This window comes from Lemur catta, chromosome 7 (genome assembly GCF_020740605.2).
Source record: "Lemur catta isolate mLemCat1 chromosome 7, mLemCat1.pri, whole genome shotgun sequence".
Classification (NCBI taxonomy): domain Eukaryota; kingdom Metazoa; phylum Chordata; class Mammalia; order Primates; family Lemuridae; genus Lemur; species Lemur catta.
This window is the reverse complement of record NC_059134.1, coordinates 39,601,694-39,617,662: the sequence shown is the minus strand read 5'-3', so window position 1 is coordinate 39,617,662 and position 15,969 is coordinate 39,601,694. Positions and strand designations below refer to the sequence as shown.

The following is a 15,969-nucleotide window of genomic DNA, read 5'->3' as shown; positions in this document are numbered from 1 at the left end:
TAGGGTGGGGTTCAGAGAGAATACCACTCATTTGATTGTACAAATTCTGGAAGGTTTACAAGGCAATGAGACTGCCTCTATAATGGTAATATCTCACATAAAATCAGAACAGGAGTGCTAAGATTATACATCAGAAATTGCTTTTATACTGTAGGCTGAAGTATAACCTAATGACAGTAAGTGTTAAAAGATATAATCAATATTGGAATAGCAATCTAACAAATCCTAGCCAATAGACTAAACAGTCTGTTATTTGAAATTATACTTGGGTTGCATCTTATAAAAAAAGGCTTATATTAAAATCAGCCAAGATGAAAACTGCATGTGGTCCGAATTACCCTTTTTAAAAATCCCTACATTACTCTTCAAAGAATGGTTTTGTATATACTATACTGCTTGTCTACCCAGTTTCTTTTCCAGGTTTTAAACAGATTATTGGTTAAGCATCAGATAAACTAGGCAGCTTATATTTTGAAGCTACATAGTACAAAGAAGTATTTTTAAATATACATAAATTTGTATAAGCTAATTGTGCCTATGTGCATGTGCATTACACTGTAATTAAGAAAGTAAAGGTTTCTAGTAAATCTGCTTCAGTTGGGAGAAATAATGAAAAAAAAATTATGAAAAAAATGACAAATGTGGTTGCAGCAGATACACTAAAGCAAACATGGGAAGTAAGAAACATTAAAGTGAAAGATGATTTTATTAGTACCCAAAAGCAGATTCATATACACTACAAAACTACAACATGCCCTAAAGACATTTATTTATTATATAAATAGGTGATTCCTATGACAATGGTAGAAAACATTAAGAATGTCACACTATTAAAAAGACTCATGACTACAGACAGTTAAAGTATAAAAGAAACCCCTTATATTTATAATTTTTCATTGCATTTTCATATTTATTTTTAAATCCTGACAATGATCCTAGGAGAAAGATATTATCTATCTTTATTTGTAAATATCAAAGCCAAGGACATAGAGTTTAAATGACTTACCGAAGATCACACAGCTTGCTAGTGACAGAGCAGGGATTAGAAACCAGGTCTCCTGATTCCCCGTCCAGTGCTACACAATGACTGCTGCCAACATCATATTTGTACAAGGTAGTAAAAATTGAGCCTTTCAAAAGTCATTATTTTATCTCTCATTCATGCTAAATTTTAGTTTCAGAAAACAACCATTAAAATGGTTTAGAGTTTACAAACATGCTTTTTTTATTATGTGACTAAATTTTAGTGCACATGAGTTAGGTCAGAAACTTTTGGAGATTATTTTTCCACTAGGCAAGAAAAGAATGTGCAAAAGAGATGAAAATTTGCAGACTTCCCTCTACCATCTTATTGATGACACTGATCACAAAATTTAAGGTAGTCCCCAATGAGCCCAAAAGTAAAAATTTCAAAGAAAGGTAGTCTGATGAGAAAAATATTTACTTTGGAAAACTGCAGGATTTGAATGTTTGAGGAGGCATATTTTATTTAAATAAAATAAATCAAGTTTTATTTGGCCAAGTACCAAATTGCCAGAGTCTTTCCTATATTTCAAAATTGCCATTTATATCAGTAAGGTAAAAAATTCTGTTATTGAAAAAAAGATAATTTGAATACGGTTGGCTCCTCTTTTTAAATTGTGGATATCTTTACTACATTAGCTGGGGAGGGAAGAATGATGACAGCGAGAAAAGGTGAGTGAAACTGGGAAGAGAAATGAGAAGGAAAAGCTAGTCTGATGGGTAATACATCTCCTGGTCTTTAGAATTCACTCAAAAAAGAATCCATGCAAATGTATGTAACTTCTGTATATTTTGAATATACACTCAATTTCTTGAAATGAGAAATTTATCAAGTTTCTGTAATGATACCTTACCTTTAGGAAAAGAGAAAAACAAAGAGACTCCAAACAGAAAGCATTAAATAGTGAATGAAGAAGATCAATACTATCACATCTTTGTGCTTCATGGTTAATATTCATTTAAGATGCACATATATAGCTATGCTGTCTGCCAAACAATATAAATTAAAAGTAAGAATCCATGTTCCTTGTGTTCCTTCTCTAACATAGTAACTCTACACCTAAAAGAAGGTACTTTGATAATGCCATTTGAATTTCTCATCTGAAGAAATATCCTTTCTTCTAAACTTTGAAGTTAATTTGTACTCAAGAAAAGATTCATTCTAGAAATCACCTACATGCTGTATAAGCAATGCAGGTGGTAGTTTACACTTTTAAGATCTGAGAGGCAATGGAACCCTAGGCCATTATTTGAAATTCCACCAGAAGGGATGGGCATTCTTACTTGTAAAACATCACCCCTCCTTTATGTTTTCTTTTATATGGCAGTTTGGAGAGGAAAGATTACTAAACCAAAGAAATAGTTACTGAATGTCTACCAAAATGCCATGACATGCTTAGAGATGGGTGTTACTAGACGAAATAAACACGGTCTCTGCTCCCAGGGAGCTCACAATCTGATGAAATTCCTAGGGACACCAAAAACAAGCCAGCATAATACATGATTTGAAGACTACAGTATATGATTCTGATTAAGTTATCATACTGCTGTAATTAAATTTACCGTAGTCCTTCTACTGCCTGGAAAAGAGGACAGCACAACAGGAAGATAAGAAACATAAAGAGAGGAAAGCCAATCTCCCCCACTTAGAATTATGGTCCAATACTCCACAATTTCGCAAAGTGATTCCTGCCAGGTTGGCATCCGAGATAGCTATATTACTCATTAAAATACGTAATAATGAAGGCGGTTCGCCCAATCCAGCAGGGATGAGTGGCAGACGGAGGAACAGATCCTCTTGGGAGCTAACATCCGAGAGGGTGATTTTCGTGATTACAAACCTGACTCTTTGGCGGGACGCAGGCACCTAGCGCAGCCCGCCGCCCACGGGCCCGTCACTCGGCCTCCAGGAGGGAGGGGCGCCGTAGCCAGGAAACCGGACCCTCAGGCAGAGCTTCGCGATGACGTGCGCAGGATACAGAACCCCCACCAGACCCCAAAAGGGCTCTGCACGCAGAAAACAAACAAGGGTCTGGAAAGGCCAGAAACCCGAGAAACCACCGACCAAGCTCCCTGCATCAGTTCCAAGCACCTCGAGATGGCGGAAAAAACAGGCACTGCGCCCACTGCAGCTGAGCTGAGGAGGAGGGCCAGCAAAGGAAAGGGCTGAGGGGCACCGTCCGGTCCACCCAGAGAGCTCCCGCCGGAATTTTTCTCTTGGCCCGCCAGGAGGCGCGGCTTCTCCCGCCTCTCTAACAAACCATTAGCGGCCGGAGAAAGAGCGAGTTCCCGCCGGGAGCCGGCCCCGCACCGCCCTCGCGCTCTCACCTTTCAAAGCGCCTCCGCCTCTGCCTCCGCCTCCGCCTCCGCCCAGGGCAACAGCTCCTGACAAGCTACGCTCCTCCCCCTTCCGGGGACCAAGGGAAGTCCCGCCTCTGGGAGGGGCGAGGGCGGAGCCGGGAGACGGGAGGGAGCGTCTTCCGGGAGCGTGGTTGAGGGAGGAGCGGCTGCGGCGCGGTAGTGAGGGAGCGGTGCGGGGTCCTGGTTGCTACTGAGGTGGGGAGAAGGGTCCGGCGGGCTGGGAGGGACTGGGAGGACTGTCCAGGCTGAGCCTGGCTTCAGGAAGTGGGGCTGCGCGGCGGGAGGGCCCAGCTGCTGGGGAAGGACTCCAACGTAACCATTCCCGTGGGGAAGGGAGCCAGTCCCTGACTCGGGCTCTTCCGCTCTTTGCTGTAACTTTGGGGTGTGGCAGGGGTTAGTGACTGGCATTTACACGGGATCTGGACGTGCAGGTGGTTGGTGGCCAAGATGGGGTTATAGTCTTCCTCGCGGCCACTGGGGTAATAAAACACATGTCTGTAATCCGGATTATCCGCGGTGATTTGGGGCCTCCTCTACTGCCCATGTAAGTTAAAGGCCTGTTCCTTCAAACTTCCTCCTTTCACCTTGCTCTGCAGTCTGTTTGCCAGCCAGGCCCAGCCAGGGAGGGGGCCAGGGCCACGAGGTTCCTGGTAATGTTGAAAGACTGAGTTGGTGTAAGACTGTTAAAGTGAGTGTGTAAGAGAAGGAGAAGGATTTTGCGGATTGCTACAGTGTGAGTGTGGGGTAAGTCCCAGAGCCTCACCATGTCAGGGAAACGGAAGCGTGTGGTGTTGACTATTAAAGATAAGCTTGACATAATAAAGAAACTTGAGGATGGAGATTCTTCGAAACAACTGGCAGTGATTTATGGAATTGGTGAAACAACAGTTCGGGATATAAGGAAAAATAAGGAAAAGATTATAACTTATGCGAGCAGTTCTGATTCCACAAGTCTTCTGGCCAAGAGGAAATCTATGAAGCCATCCATGTATGAGGAACTGGACAGAGCTATGTTGGAATGGTTCAACCAGCAAAGAGCAAAAGGGAATCCCATATCTGGACCCATTTGTGCAAAAAGAGCAGAGTTCTTCTTTTATGCTTTGGGTATGGATGGTGATTTTAACCCCTCTGCTGGTTGGTTAACTCGTTTTAAGCAGCGGCATAGCATTAGAGAGATTAACATTAGAAATGAAAGATTAAATGGAGATGAGACTGCTGTGGAAGATTTTTGTAACAATTTTCGAGATTTTATTGAACGAGAGAATTTGCAACCTGAACAAATCTACAATGCAGATGAAACTGGACTCTTTTGGAAGTGTCTGCCTTCCAGGACTTCAGTAATCAAAGGTAAATGCACTGTCCCTGGGCACAAATCAGTTGAAAGAATCACTATCATGTGTTGTGCCAATGCAACAGGTTTACACAAACTTAAACTTTGTGTTGTGGGGAAAGCAAAGAAACCTCGCTCCTTCAAGTCAACTGACACCCTAAACCTGCCTGTCTCTTATTTCAGCCAAAAGGGTGCGTGGATGGATCTTTCCATTTTCCGACAATGGTTTAACAAGATTTTTGTGCCACAAGTTCGGGAGTACTTAAGATCCAAAGGCTTGCAGGAAAAGGCTGTGCTCTTGTTGGATAATTCACCAACGCATCCAAATGAAAATGTCCTGAGGTCAGATGATGGCCAAATATTTGCTAAATATTTACCACCTAATGTGGCTTCCTTGATTCAGCCCTCGGATCAGGGAGTCATAGCAATGATGAAGAGAAACTATCGTGCGGGTCTTCTCCAAAACAACTTGGAAGAAGGTAATGACTTGAAATCATTCTGGAAGAAACTAACTCTACTGGATGCACTTTATGAGATAGCAATGGCATGGAACTTAGTAAAACCGGTTACGATTAGCAGAGCATGGAAGAAGATTCTCCCTATGATAGAGGAGAAAGAAGGCTTGGACTTTGATGAAGAAGATATTTCTGTGGCTACTGTGGCCACCATTTTACAACACACCAAAGGATTGGAAAATGTTACTATTGAGAACATTGAAAAATGGCTTGAAGTAGACAGTACTGAACCAGGCTATGAAGTGTTAACTGACAGCGAAATCATCAGAAGAGCACAAGGCCAGACAGATGAATCTAGTGAAAATGAGGAGGAGGAAATAGAACTGATTCCAGAGAAACATATTAATCATGCAGCTGCTCTCCAGTGGACTGAAAATTTATTGGATTATCTAGAACAACAAGGTGATATGATTTTACCTGATAGACTGGTAATACGTAAACTTCGAGCCACCATCAGAAATAAACAGAAGATGACAAACTCAAGTCAATAATGGCATTTCAATTTTATCATTGTTCTGGTGATTGTGTTTGTGACACTTAACCTCTTTGCAATATGGCTTAATTTTTTTTATGTCATGAGTTCTCACATCCTGTGAAATACAGATAGAAAAATTAATCTAAAGTGGTTTAAGGATTATGTGTTTTCATCATCTGTGTCTCCTGTCCCTTTGTGCAGATAATCAGAAGCTGACTCTGTATAGATATAAATTATGTGTACACATGTATTCAATTTTGTAAATCTGCAATTATCCATTCTGCAACAGTGGCATTTCCTGAATTTTCTAGCCAAAGTTAGAGTTAACAGTGAACAGTTTGAGCACTTTCCAAAAATCTTTTGCTTGATTTATGAGGGCCGCCATAATAATCTTTTCTTGTGCTAACCATCTTAAATGATTGTTTTTGTATATTTGTGTAGGATGACAGGATAAGAAAGATCTATATTGTTAGATTTCAGAATGATCTAAATTCAAAAATGAAATCCAGTAATGATAGGGGAATAATGATCTATGAGTTATGAAAATAATTTAGAAACATACTTCTCTTACATTTGTGTGGGTTGCAAGAGGAGGAAATTATTCCGGAAATGAAATAAATATAGGAAGTGATTGCTGAATGAAAGAAACTATTGGAAAAGTGAGATATATATATATATATATATATATCTATCTATGGCGTTCTGATGAATTCATTTGTAGGAAACGGAATTAAAAATTTGGGGAACTTTAGGGGAACAAAGGAGATAGGCTTGTTTTAATTTGCTCTTTTTATTATGAATTGAGTAATAGTATAGATTTATTATTTATTCATCTAATTATAGTACAGGTTTTGTAATATTACGTGTGATACAAGCTCCTACCTGATATTTGCGAGAACATCTTGAGAATTTGAAATTTGATGTATTTTTTTTTTAGTTTTTTTGTTTGTTAGTTTTTTACTGCATTCTATTGTCTATAACTTCAAAAATTTTGTCATACCTAGCCCTTTTATTTGATAAGAAAATAAGAAGGAATGAGAAGAATAGAGATTTTATTTTAAATATCATATGTTTGTATCCTGTTTAATGAAGAAAGCAGAAATAATTATGGAAAGTACCAGGTACTAAGAAATTTCATTGTTTATTATTTTGACACTTATAAAAAGGGATTATTTTATCTAAAATTTAATCTGAGTCAGAATTTTGATAAATTTTCTTAACAAAATTTATTTGACATTGAAAAGACTGCATATATTAATATTAATTTATTTTGCAATTTAAAAGTGAAGTGTTTCCATAATATTTCATCTTTTGGCCCAAAATTAAAAAAAAAAAATTAGAATTATTCTCCATCATTTTTAAAAGGTTTAACTTTTTCATTGAAATATTTAATATTTTATAGTGCCTTTCTTAGAATTATAAAACTTTAAAAAGATTTATAGCTTTCCATAAATTCTGTTATCTTCATAATATATAGATACATATATGTCTAGATTTTTGAGAAAACTTGTGATAAAAGTGTTTAAAAATTGTGTTCATTGTGTAAATTGCCTCACTATAGACTGGGGAAAAAGCATCTGAAGTTAACATACATATTGAATCAGATAATTACACATCCTACTATAAAAACTATAAATTAAATTGTATATAGAAGGATTTTTCTATATACATAGTGAAAATATGTACCAAGGCTTGGAATTTCTGTCTGGATTTGCTCACTGTTTTTAAAATTAATGATGTCAGTGAAATGCAGCTGTATCATTGCCACCTAGTGGTAAAAATCAACATTACTGTTAAGCTGTGTGGTTTTAAATTTTAATATCTAGTAAAAAAAGTTTCACTGTTTTTTGGTCTTGAGTTTGAATTTTATGACTTTTTCTCTAGCTGGTGAGAGATGGGAGACTATTCTTTCTTTGGTTTACAGCTATTCTCTGAAATCTGGCAACACTGGTAGGCTAGCAGTTCTGTTTTGGACTCTTCTATCCTTAATTATAAAGGCTGCCAATTATTGAATGCCATTTTGTGTTCTAAGCAGTGTCCTTATGTCATTTGATCCTCTAATTATGAATTTAGTGAAAGTATTGAGGCTTAGCTCACACTTTTAATTGCTGAAGATTACTTGGCTATGGGCAAGAATTTAAACCCAGGTATTTGACTTGGATTATCTGTTTTGTGGTTTCCAGTTAGCCATGCTCAAGATCCTTTCTCACTTTATCAATTTAAAACCCAGCATTGGGAAAATAAACAGTTCATGTAAATGTTTCTCATAAGTTCATGAGGCAGTGTCAAAGAGAATTGAAGACTTGGCACAACAGAGTACCAACATAAAAACCTTGCTGGACCAAAGATATTGGAAACCACTACTCTCAAAAGCACAGTCACATGTGTCACTCAGATCCATGCAGAGATCAAAGGAAAATAAGTCCTCAAATGAGACAATATAGGGAAGACAGTGGAGGTTAAGTTAAAATAGGGTAGGGTGTGGTTAGAGGAGAAGAAAGAAAATGTAAGGGCAACTGTGGCCTGCCATGAAGTGTGTTTTGTAATGGTATGCGTTTCCACATCATATCCCCGGGCTTAGTAGTTTGTGTTGCTCAGTCTTAGATGAGCCCTGTAAGATCTCAGCTTTTACCTTTTGTCACCTATGGAATATTAAAAAGTCAGTGCCAGGTTAAACGCACTGGATAAGTAGTTGCAGCAGATGATGCCAAAAGCTGTTTGGGTTTTGTATCTGCCCCCAAGGTCATAAATCCTTAGCTCCCAGTTCCTATTCCATTAATGCTTCACTAGAGATTGTGTTTGACATTATATTTTTCCATTAAGAGATTAACCATAGGCTCATGTTCTCTCACCAATCTTGCCAGGGTTTTTCTCATTGATATGCCTTGACACAATACTCTCAGAAAGCCAACTGTACAGCACGGTGTTTCTTACACTTCTAGTAGCCAAGAATTCTGTGGGAGTAGATTTACCTGCAGGAGAAATTAGAAAGTTGCTTTTTCTGGGAGATTTCTGCTTTTTGGGCTAGGGGGCTGGTAGTGATGAGAATAGAATTCTTTGTGTTGCTTAAATCCAGTGAATCAAAAATTTATTGAGTTTGCTTTTTCATCTTGTGATTTTGCATCTGCTAAACTCATGGAATTCTCTGCATCCAGTTAGCACTTGGGAAAAGAGAATGAAGAATACTCACTTGTTTCTTAGCTTCCGTCTTTCAAAAGGCATACACATTCTTTCAGTTCGCATTCATTGATGAGAACTAGTTACCTGGTCTTACCTCAGTATGGGGCAGGAATGGGTGGGCATAAGCTGGGGTGGTAGGAATGACTCCCTAGCTAGGCAGCTGCTTCACAGTGACAACCTTATATAATGGAAGAGGAAGGCATAAATTTTGGTGAGTAGTTAGCCCTTTCTGAAACAAAAATAAATTAGGGCAGTTATTCTCATAGAATAGCCCAAGGAGCTTTTATAAAGAATGTCAGCACATGAATCCTACTCCCAGAGGATCTGATTTAATTGGTCTAGGGTGACTATGAGTACCATAAGATTACTTTTTTTTGCTCAAGTTGCAAGTTAAGCAAAGTAGAAGATATGGGGGCAAGAAAATAATGGGTTTCTTTGAAGGACCATGAAGTCAAGACTATGTATAAAGGCAGAGTAATGAGGAAACTAAACAAGTACAGTGATTTGAATGTTTGTTCTCTCTAAAACTCATGTTGCAATTTAATTGCCAATCTAATAGTATTGGGAAGTGGGGCCTTGAAGAAGTAATCAGGCCATGAGGCCTTCACGTTCATGAATGGATTCATGCTGTTATAAATAGGGCTTTCAGGAGTGGGCACTCTCTTATCCGTCTACTTACACCACATGATGACACAACAAGAGGTCCCTTGCCACATGCTGGCACCTTGATCTTGGGCTTCCCAGACTCCAGATCTGTGAGGAAATAAATTTCTCTTTTTTAATAAATTACCCAGTCTCACGTATTCTGCTGTGACAACAGATCTTTCTACTATGCTTCTTGTTCCCACTCCCAGCTTTCACCACTTCCATATATGGAACACAATTTGCTTGCACACAGTTTATGATCTTCCAAAAGGTTACCTGCCTATTTTGAAGATGGTTATACTTGTTTCTTTAAAAAGTACATATTTTTTGTATTGTTTATGTGATCAATGTAAGGTAAGAATAAAGTATCTGCTCTCTCAACCATTTATCTTAATATTAGAAGTCCTAGCCATATGATCTTGGGCGAGTCTCTAAATTTCTCTGAGTCTCATCGTCTCTAAAATGGAAATAAGAAGATAGAATTGCTAAGAGGGTTAAATAAATAATGTATAACACTTTATGAATTAATATGTTAGTTTTTATATTAACAAGAAGGATTAAAGGACTAGAGGGCATAGAGAAATAGATAGGAGAATAAGGTAATTGAAAGAATAAGAGTTTGTGGTCAGAGGGAGGGATTGGTAAGGTCAAGATTTGCAACTTCAGGTATTTACAATGTGTTGAGCCAATATATACAATCAGATTTTGGCATTCCTTTTTCACTGCTCCAAGCTGCTTTCTCATATTATTATATGATATGGGCACTAGCCCTTCTATTAGCATCCTAAATCAGAAGATACTTTTTTCATATTATAATTATATTAATTTGTAGATTCTCAATTCAGAGACATTTCTAAAAGGGGATAGGAACATTTCAATAAAGGTATCAAGACAGGAAAAAGATCAATTATGGTTGAAAATCCCTTCCAAGTACATCTTTAAGATTTTATGGAAGAACTAATAGCGTTTAAAAAAACGTATGAGAGAAACCTGAGAAGGGGAGATGAATGGATAAGTAAAGGGTATTGAATAGATTAGTGACAAGCATTTGAATACTCGTTTATTTCTTTCTGAATAAGGAAAATCTTAAATATGGTTATAAAACATGAGTGATAATGGTGACAGATTTTTTTTAAAAGTTATTTAAAAAACACAGTCATACTGGGATGATTTCAAGCTGACCAAGGTAGTTATGTGGTTTCAGTTACCACTGAAAAGAAATGGGATAGTAGTGGGAATCTACTTTTTCACCAATAGTATTTTGACAAATGATAATAGAGATGATTGATATTTGATGCTGTTCTTAGATTAAGAGAATAAATGATATTAATATTAAGCAGCCAAGTAGCTCCCTTATTTATTCTTTCTTATACATAATGTCTTATCTCTCAATCTAACAAAATGTATGCCTTCTTAGTAATCTTATTGTTGTCTATGGACTGGGCCCTAACTCTCTGTCTTTTGCTGTTTGATATGTATGTCCTCATACATTGTGAGGATGACAAGGAAAGATCCTAAGTGGATCTGTGTGGTATTATAAACTGACACGAGTAACAGGGAATTGTCAGAACATACATGAGACAAAAAATGTACAAATTCCATTTTTTATAAGAGACTCTTGTTTGATAAGGCTCTTGTATAAGGTATGTAAAGAAAAATCTTTGTCTCAGAAATGAATTAGGGCTCCATGGCAACTGAAAACAAGATGCTGCATTTGATTGTACAATCAAGCCCCACAATTATTTTCTATTTTCATTTCAGTATTTAGAGCTAGGCTATTTTTCTATTTGTTACTGATATTTTCACAAAATTGGATACAGTGTGGAAAAATCAATTACCAATGAATTAATTTTCTCAGATATATTTGTACCCCACTTAATAGGATCTCCTTTTTTCTAATATTAATGGTAGAAATTGTACTTCGTATATTAAACAATAACATGTCTTTTAAATTGACATTTACCTCTTTGAATTTGAATACTTTACTAGTTCCTTTTATGTGACTATGTAATTTGGTCATTCATTCATTCATCTCAAATATTTATGTACCTACAAATATTTACCTACTCCATAACCAAAATTTAAAAAAATCATAACCCAATTTATTCTTATAGATTTGCATGATCATGGACTTGAAATTAAATCTTTAGATATTTTATATATTAGTAAAACAACTCTTGTAATTTAGGTTGCTGTAGTACTTCACTGATCAATGAGATGATAAAGAGAGATGCTCAGCAAGATTGATGATTTTTGATGTATTTTAGCATACAGATTGGTACTTAAAACTAGAATTATTTTGAGGGTATGATTTAGAAATGTTTATAGTATGAATACTCATTGATTTCTGTAAACACATTATAAAAATAATCTGTTTTGTTGACACACATTCCAGACTTTTATACATAATATCCATTTTATATTACCTAGAGATGATTTGCTGGCTTGAAAAAAACCTCAAAGACAAATATAAGTAGAGAGTTGAAAAATGTTCAATAATGAGTATACTCTAAAAATATTAAAATATCTAATATAGGAGGGTTATCTTAAATAAGTTTTCATAAAATCACTTTCTAGGTAATGATGTTTTATTGAATTATGAAGATGCCTGGTCTTTAATAACTGTCTTTTATTCTTATAGTCATCATGACTGTTGTGTTAACATTAATCATATATCCTACAGCTTGACAAAGTTGCCTTCAAATCATGCTATTGTCATCATCCTTGCTAAAATAGCTGGGACATATGAATTTAACTCACTTAGGCTAAATCTGATTTGAGTTGACAAAGAGCCCTGTTTGTATTCTGAAGAGAAAGCTAATTTTCAAGGATACAATTTATGTCTTGTTAGTATGTGGCAATATACAAAGTTACATAATGTTTTTATAAAGCATAATGCACAAAAAGCTTCAAAATAAAAGTAGACACATAGGACATTTATTTTCTATATACTAGATTAGAATACCTTTTTCTAATCCTTACCACTTAATAGCATAGACAAAAAATAAGCATTAAAAATTGAATTATGAATAACTGTGATACATTCCATCTAATGAAATAAAATTTATTACAATGTTTGATACTATTCTTTCATCCAAATCTCTCCAATATGTAGGATGAGGAAAAATGTGGTTTGTGGGACCCAATGTGAAAAAGGCTCTGCATAGTTTAATATTAGTAATTAATACATTGGACATTAGTAATGAATAACATTTAATGAATATTTATAGAGGCCTCACATATACTAGGCACTGTTCTAGGTACTTGGAATTCAGCAGTGAACAGCTATATATTGCTATTAGCCCATGATAACATGCAAGCAATATATTTTGTTTATTTCCCTATGGATCAACCACTAGAGTTGTCTCCAAATATAAGGGGCTTCTTCTAGAAGTATAATCTTCTATCCATGATACAGCTAAAAGATTGATTAGACAGCCAATTTGGTAGACTTAGAGAAGGGGTTGAGTCACCCCATGGATTGATGAGATGCCCTTCTCAACACTGAGACCCCATGATTCCTTCACATTGAAGGGTTGTAGGGGGAGCACTGACCAAATTACCAAAGAGCAATAAAAATACTTTCAGAAACTTTCATTCATGCATTAAATGAATATTTACTTAGTATAGTCAGCCTTCCATGGATTTTTCATCTGCAGATACAACCAAGTGATGATTGAAAATGGGGGGGGGGGAACAATAAAAATAATAAAACAATAGCAAATAAAAATATAGTATAACAGCTATTTATATAGCATTTACATTGTATTAGGTATTATAAGTAATCTAGAGATAAAGTATACAGGAGGGTGTGCATAGGTTATATGCAAATACTTCACTATTTTATATAAGGAACTTGAGCATCTGAGGATTTGGGTATCTATGGTGGTTCTGGAACCAATCCCTGCGGATACTGGAGAATGCCTGTCTTACTGCATATCAGACACTGTTTTAACCCTTAAAGATCTAGCTTTTACAATCAGTGTGATGGTTATTAGAATATAAGCCTTTTATTTGATTCATCTAGTTTCAAAGCACTGTATTTTGCCATCAAAACATGCTCAATTATAGAATCCAAAAAGTCAAGGAAAATTTAGCGAGAATTATACAACAAATTTAACAAGACAGATAATATGCTTCTCTTTCAATGACCTTTTGCATTGAATTTCATGGAGATTTGTGGCTGCTGCTGCACATGGGACAACAGATTGACCTTTTCTTCTCCTGTCCATTTTAAATGATTTATTAACTATGCTGCAGAAAGATGATGATGCAAAAAGGCTGTTAGAAAAGGCCATATTTTGTGCTTATTTTCAATTTGGTGTTATTAACGAAATGCCATATAACCTTTCTAGATAAGAGAAACTGTATGCCTGGCACACTGATTTTCACTTGCTTGTAGTCTTTCAATTTTGAGACGTGACAAAGGGAAGTGATTATAGAGAAATGGAAGAAGTTACAGTGGAAGTTCATGAATGCTTCAACACTGATCTGGCCATTCTTTCTCATTGTCCTTCATAGACTCCTCTCCCTCCACCTTCCCATTAAAATGAAGGTATTTCTTAGGATTTTGTCCAGCTTCTCTACTCTGTTCTTCTCCCTTGCCACATCATCCCTGGATGATCTTATCCCAGGTCTGGATTCTATCACTATTCTAAATTTTCATAAATTTCAACTCTGTATTTCCAAACAAGACCACTTTCCTTTGTTCCAGATCAGTATATCCAATAATCTAGGCCAACTGAGATTTTGAATTGTATTTTAAACTTGTTTCAACCATTTTCTTTTTATCTGTAAAATTAATTTTTACAACTAGGAGTGACAGTAAGCTATTTTTATACTTTTAAGAAAATCTACATAATCTTTATTTTACTTGTTTAGTTTATTTGAGCTATCTGTGGTCATAGTAAGCTGATTATCACTAAGGTAAAATTAACCTTCTATGTCAACATAGATTGCAATTTCAGTGAATAATCACAGTTTTCTACAATACGTTTTCTAACAAATTAGTTCCCTATAAAAACATTTTTAACCTCAGAGTTTACAGAGCAGGTTTGGGATTCATTATATCAAACAATTTTAATATTATAGGAATTTTTTTGGCCTTTTTAGGAAGCAGATGCAATCTCAAATTGTGAAGTGGCACAAATAGTATTGCTTAGTATTTTGTGACAACTGTTACGTAAACAGTCAGGAAACCTCTTTTTAAAATCTAATTAACAAGATGTAATGGTTTGTTGTGAAATTTATATTCTTTTTTTTTTTTTGAGACAGAGTCTTGCTTTGTTGCCCAGGCTAGAGTGCTGTGGCATCAGCCTAACTCGCAGCAACCTCAAACTCCTGGGCTTAAGTGATCCTACTGCCTCAGCCTCCTGAGTAGGTGGGACCACAGGCATGCGCCACCATGCCCGGCTAATTTTTTCTATATATATTTTTAGTTGGCCAGATAATTTCTTTCTATTTTTAGTAGAGACAGGGTGTCGCTCTTGCTCAGGCTGGTCTTGAACTCCTGACCTCTAGTGATCCACCCGCCTTGGCCTCCCAGAGTGCTAGGATTACAGGCGTGAGCCACCACACCCGGCCTGAAATTTATATTCTTAAAGGATTCATGACAATAGATCCCCATTTGTTTGAATTTCTAATTAAAATGGTAACAGGTTTACAGCTTCTGGCTCCTGTTACAGTTTTTAGGAAAGGTGAATTAAAGAATTTGTAAATGAGGCTTATAATTATCTTTTTGTTCAATGGAGTCCAAGAGGAAGAATAACAAAGAATGCCATGTACTTTTTTTATTGGCTGTAGATGAAAATCAGAAATCAGTGGGATGGACTTATGTTGCTATACAACCCATGTAGAAATTCATTCATTCTTTTTTTTTCATTCAGTCATTTATTTGACAAACATTTAAGAGTTATGTGCATGAGACTAGGAGGGATGGGGTATGTTAACAAAAGACATAACTCCTGTAAAGAAATTTGTGGTCGTAACTGCATCTTCAATATTTGGAAGATGTTTACTAGGGTTTTGCCCATCCAACAATAAAATCTTGGACCTAATAAGTAATGAAAAGGTCTTGTGATGAAAACTTTTAAAATGTAGTGAGTAAAATACCTTGGATGACTAAACTTCCTAGATGGATACACCTTATACTGAATTTTCTTTGGAACCAGCAGTGTTATAATAGAGTTACAATTAATATCACAGGGCCACCCTGAATAATAACCATTAAAAAGTATTATAAAATGTGGCATGATTACATGTTTTTATTAGTACCCCTTATTTTTAGAGCAGTTTTAGGTTTACAGTAAAATATGCAGAAAGTACAGAGGGCTCTCATATATCCCCTCTTCCATAGTCCCCTACAATTTACCCAGTTATTAACATCTTGCAGTAATATAGCATATATGCTCTAATTGATGAACTAATATACATCAATATTA

At 36.2% G+C, this 15,969-nt stretch overlaps 2 protein-coding genes across 2 annotated transcripts in view; one reads left to right on the top strand and one right to left on the bottom strand.

Annotated features, from left to right (window-relative positions):
* The window catches only part of CCDC82 (coiled-coil domain containing 82), a 34,328-nt gene extending 30,988 nt beyond the window's left edge, over positions 1-3,340 (bottom strand). The window contains exon 1 of the mRNA XM_045556890.1: positions 2,865-3,340. The gene's annotated coding sequence lies outside the window, so the exon portion shown is untranslated. The remainder of the gene's footprint in view (positions 1-2,864) is intronic.
* A 162-nt stretch (positions 3,341-3,502) lies between these two features.
* Positions 3,503-7,549, top strand: JRKL (JRK like). Its single transcript, XM_045556892.1, has one exon. The coding sequence runs from the start codon at positions 4,149-4,151 to the stop codon at positions 5,718-5,720; it is 1,572 nt and encodes a 523-aa protein (XP_045412848.1). The 5' UTR covers positions 3,503-4,148; the 3' UTR covers positions 5,721-7,549.
* Positions 7,550-15,969: the final 8,420 nt, after the last annotated feature.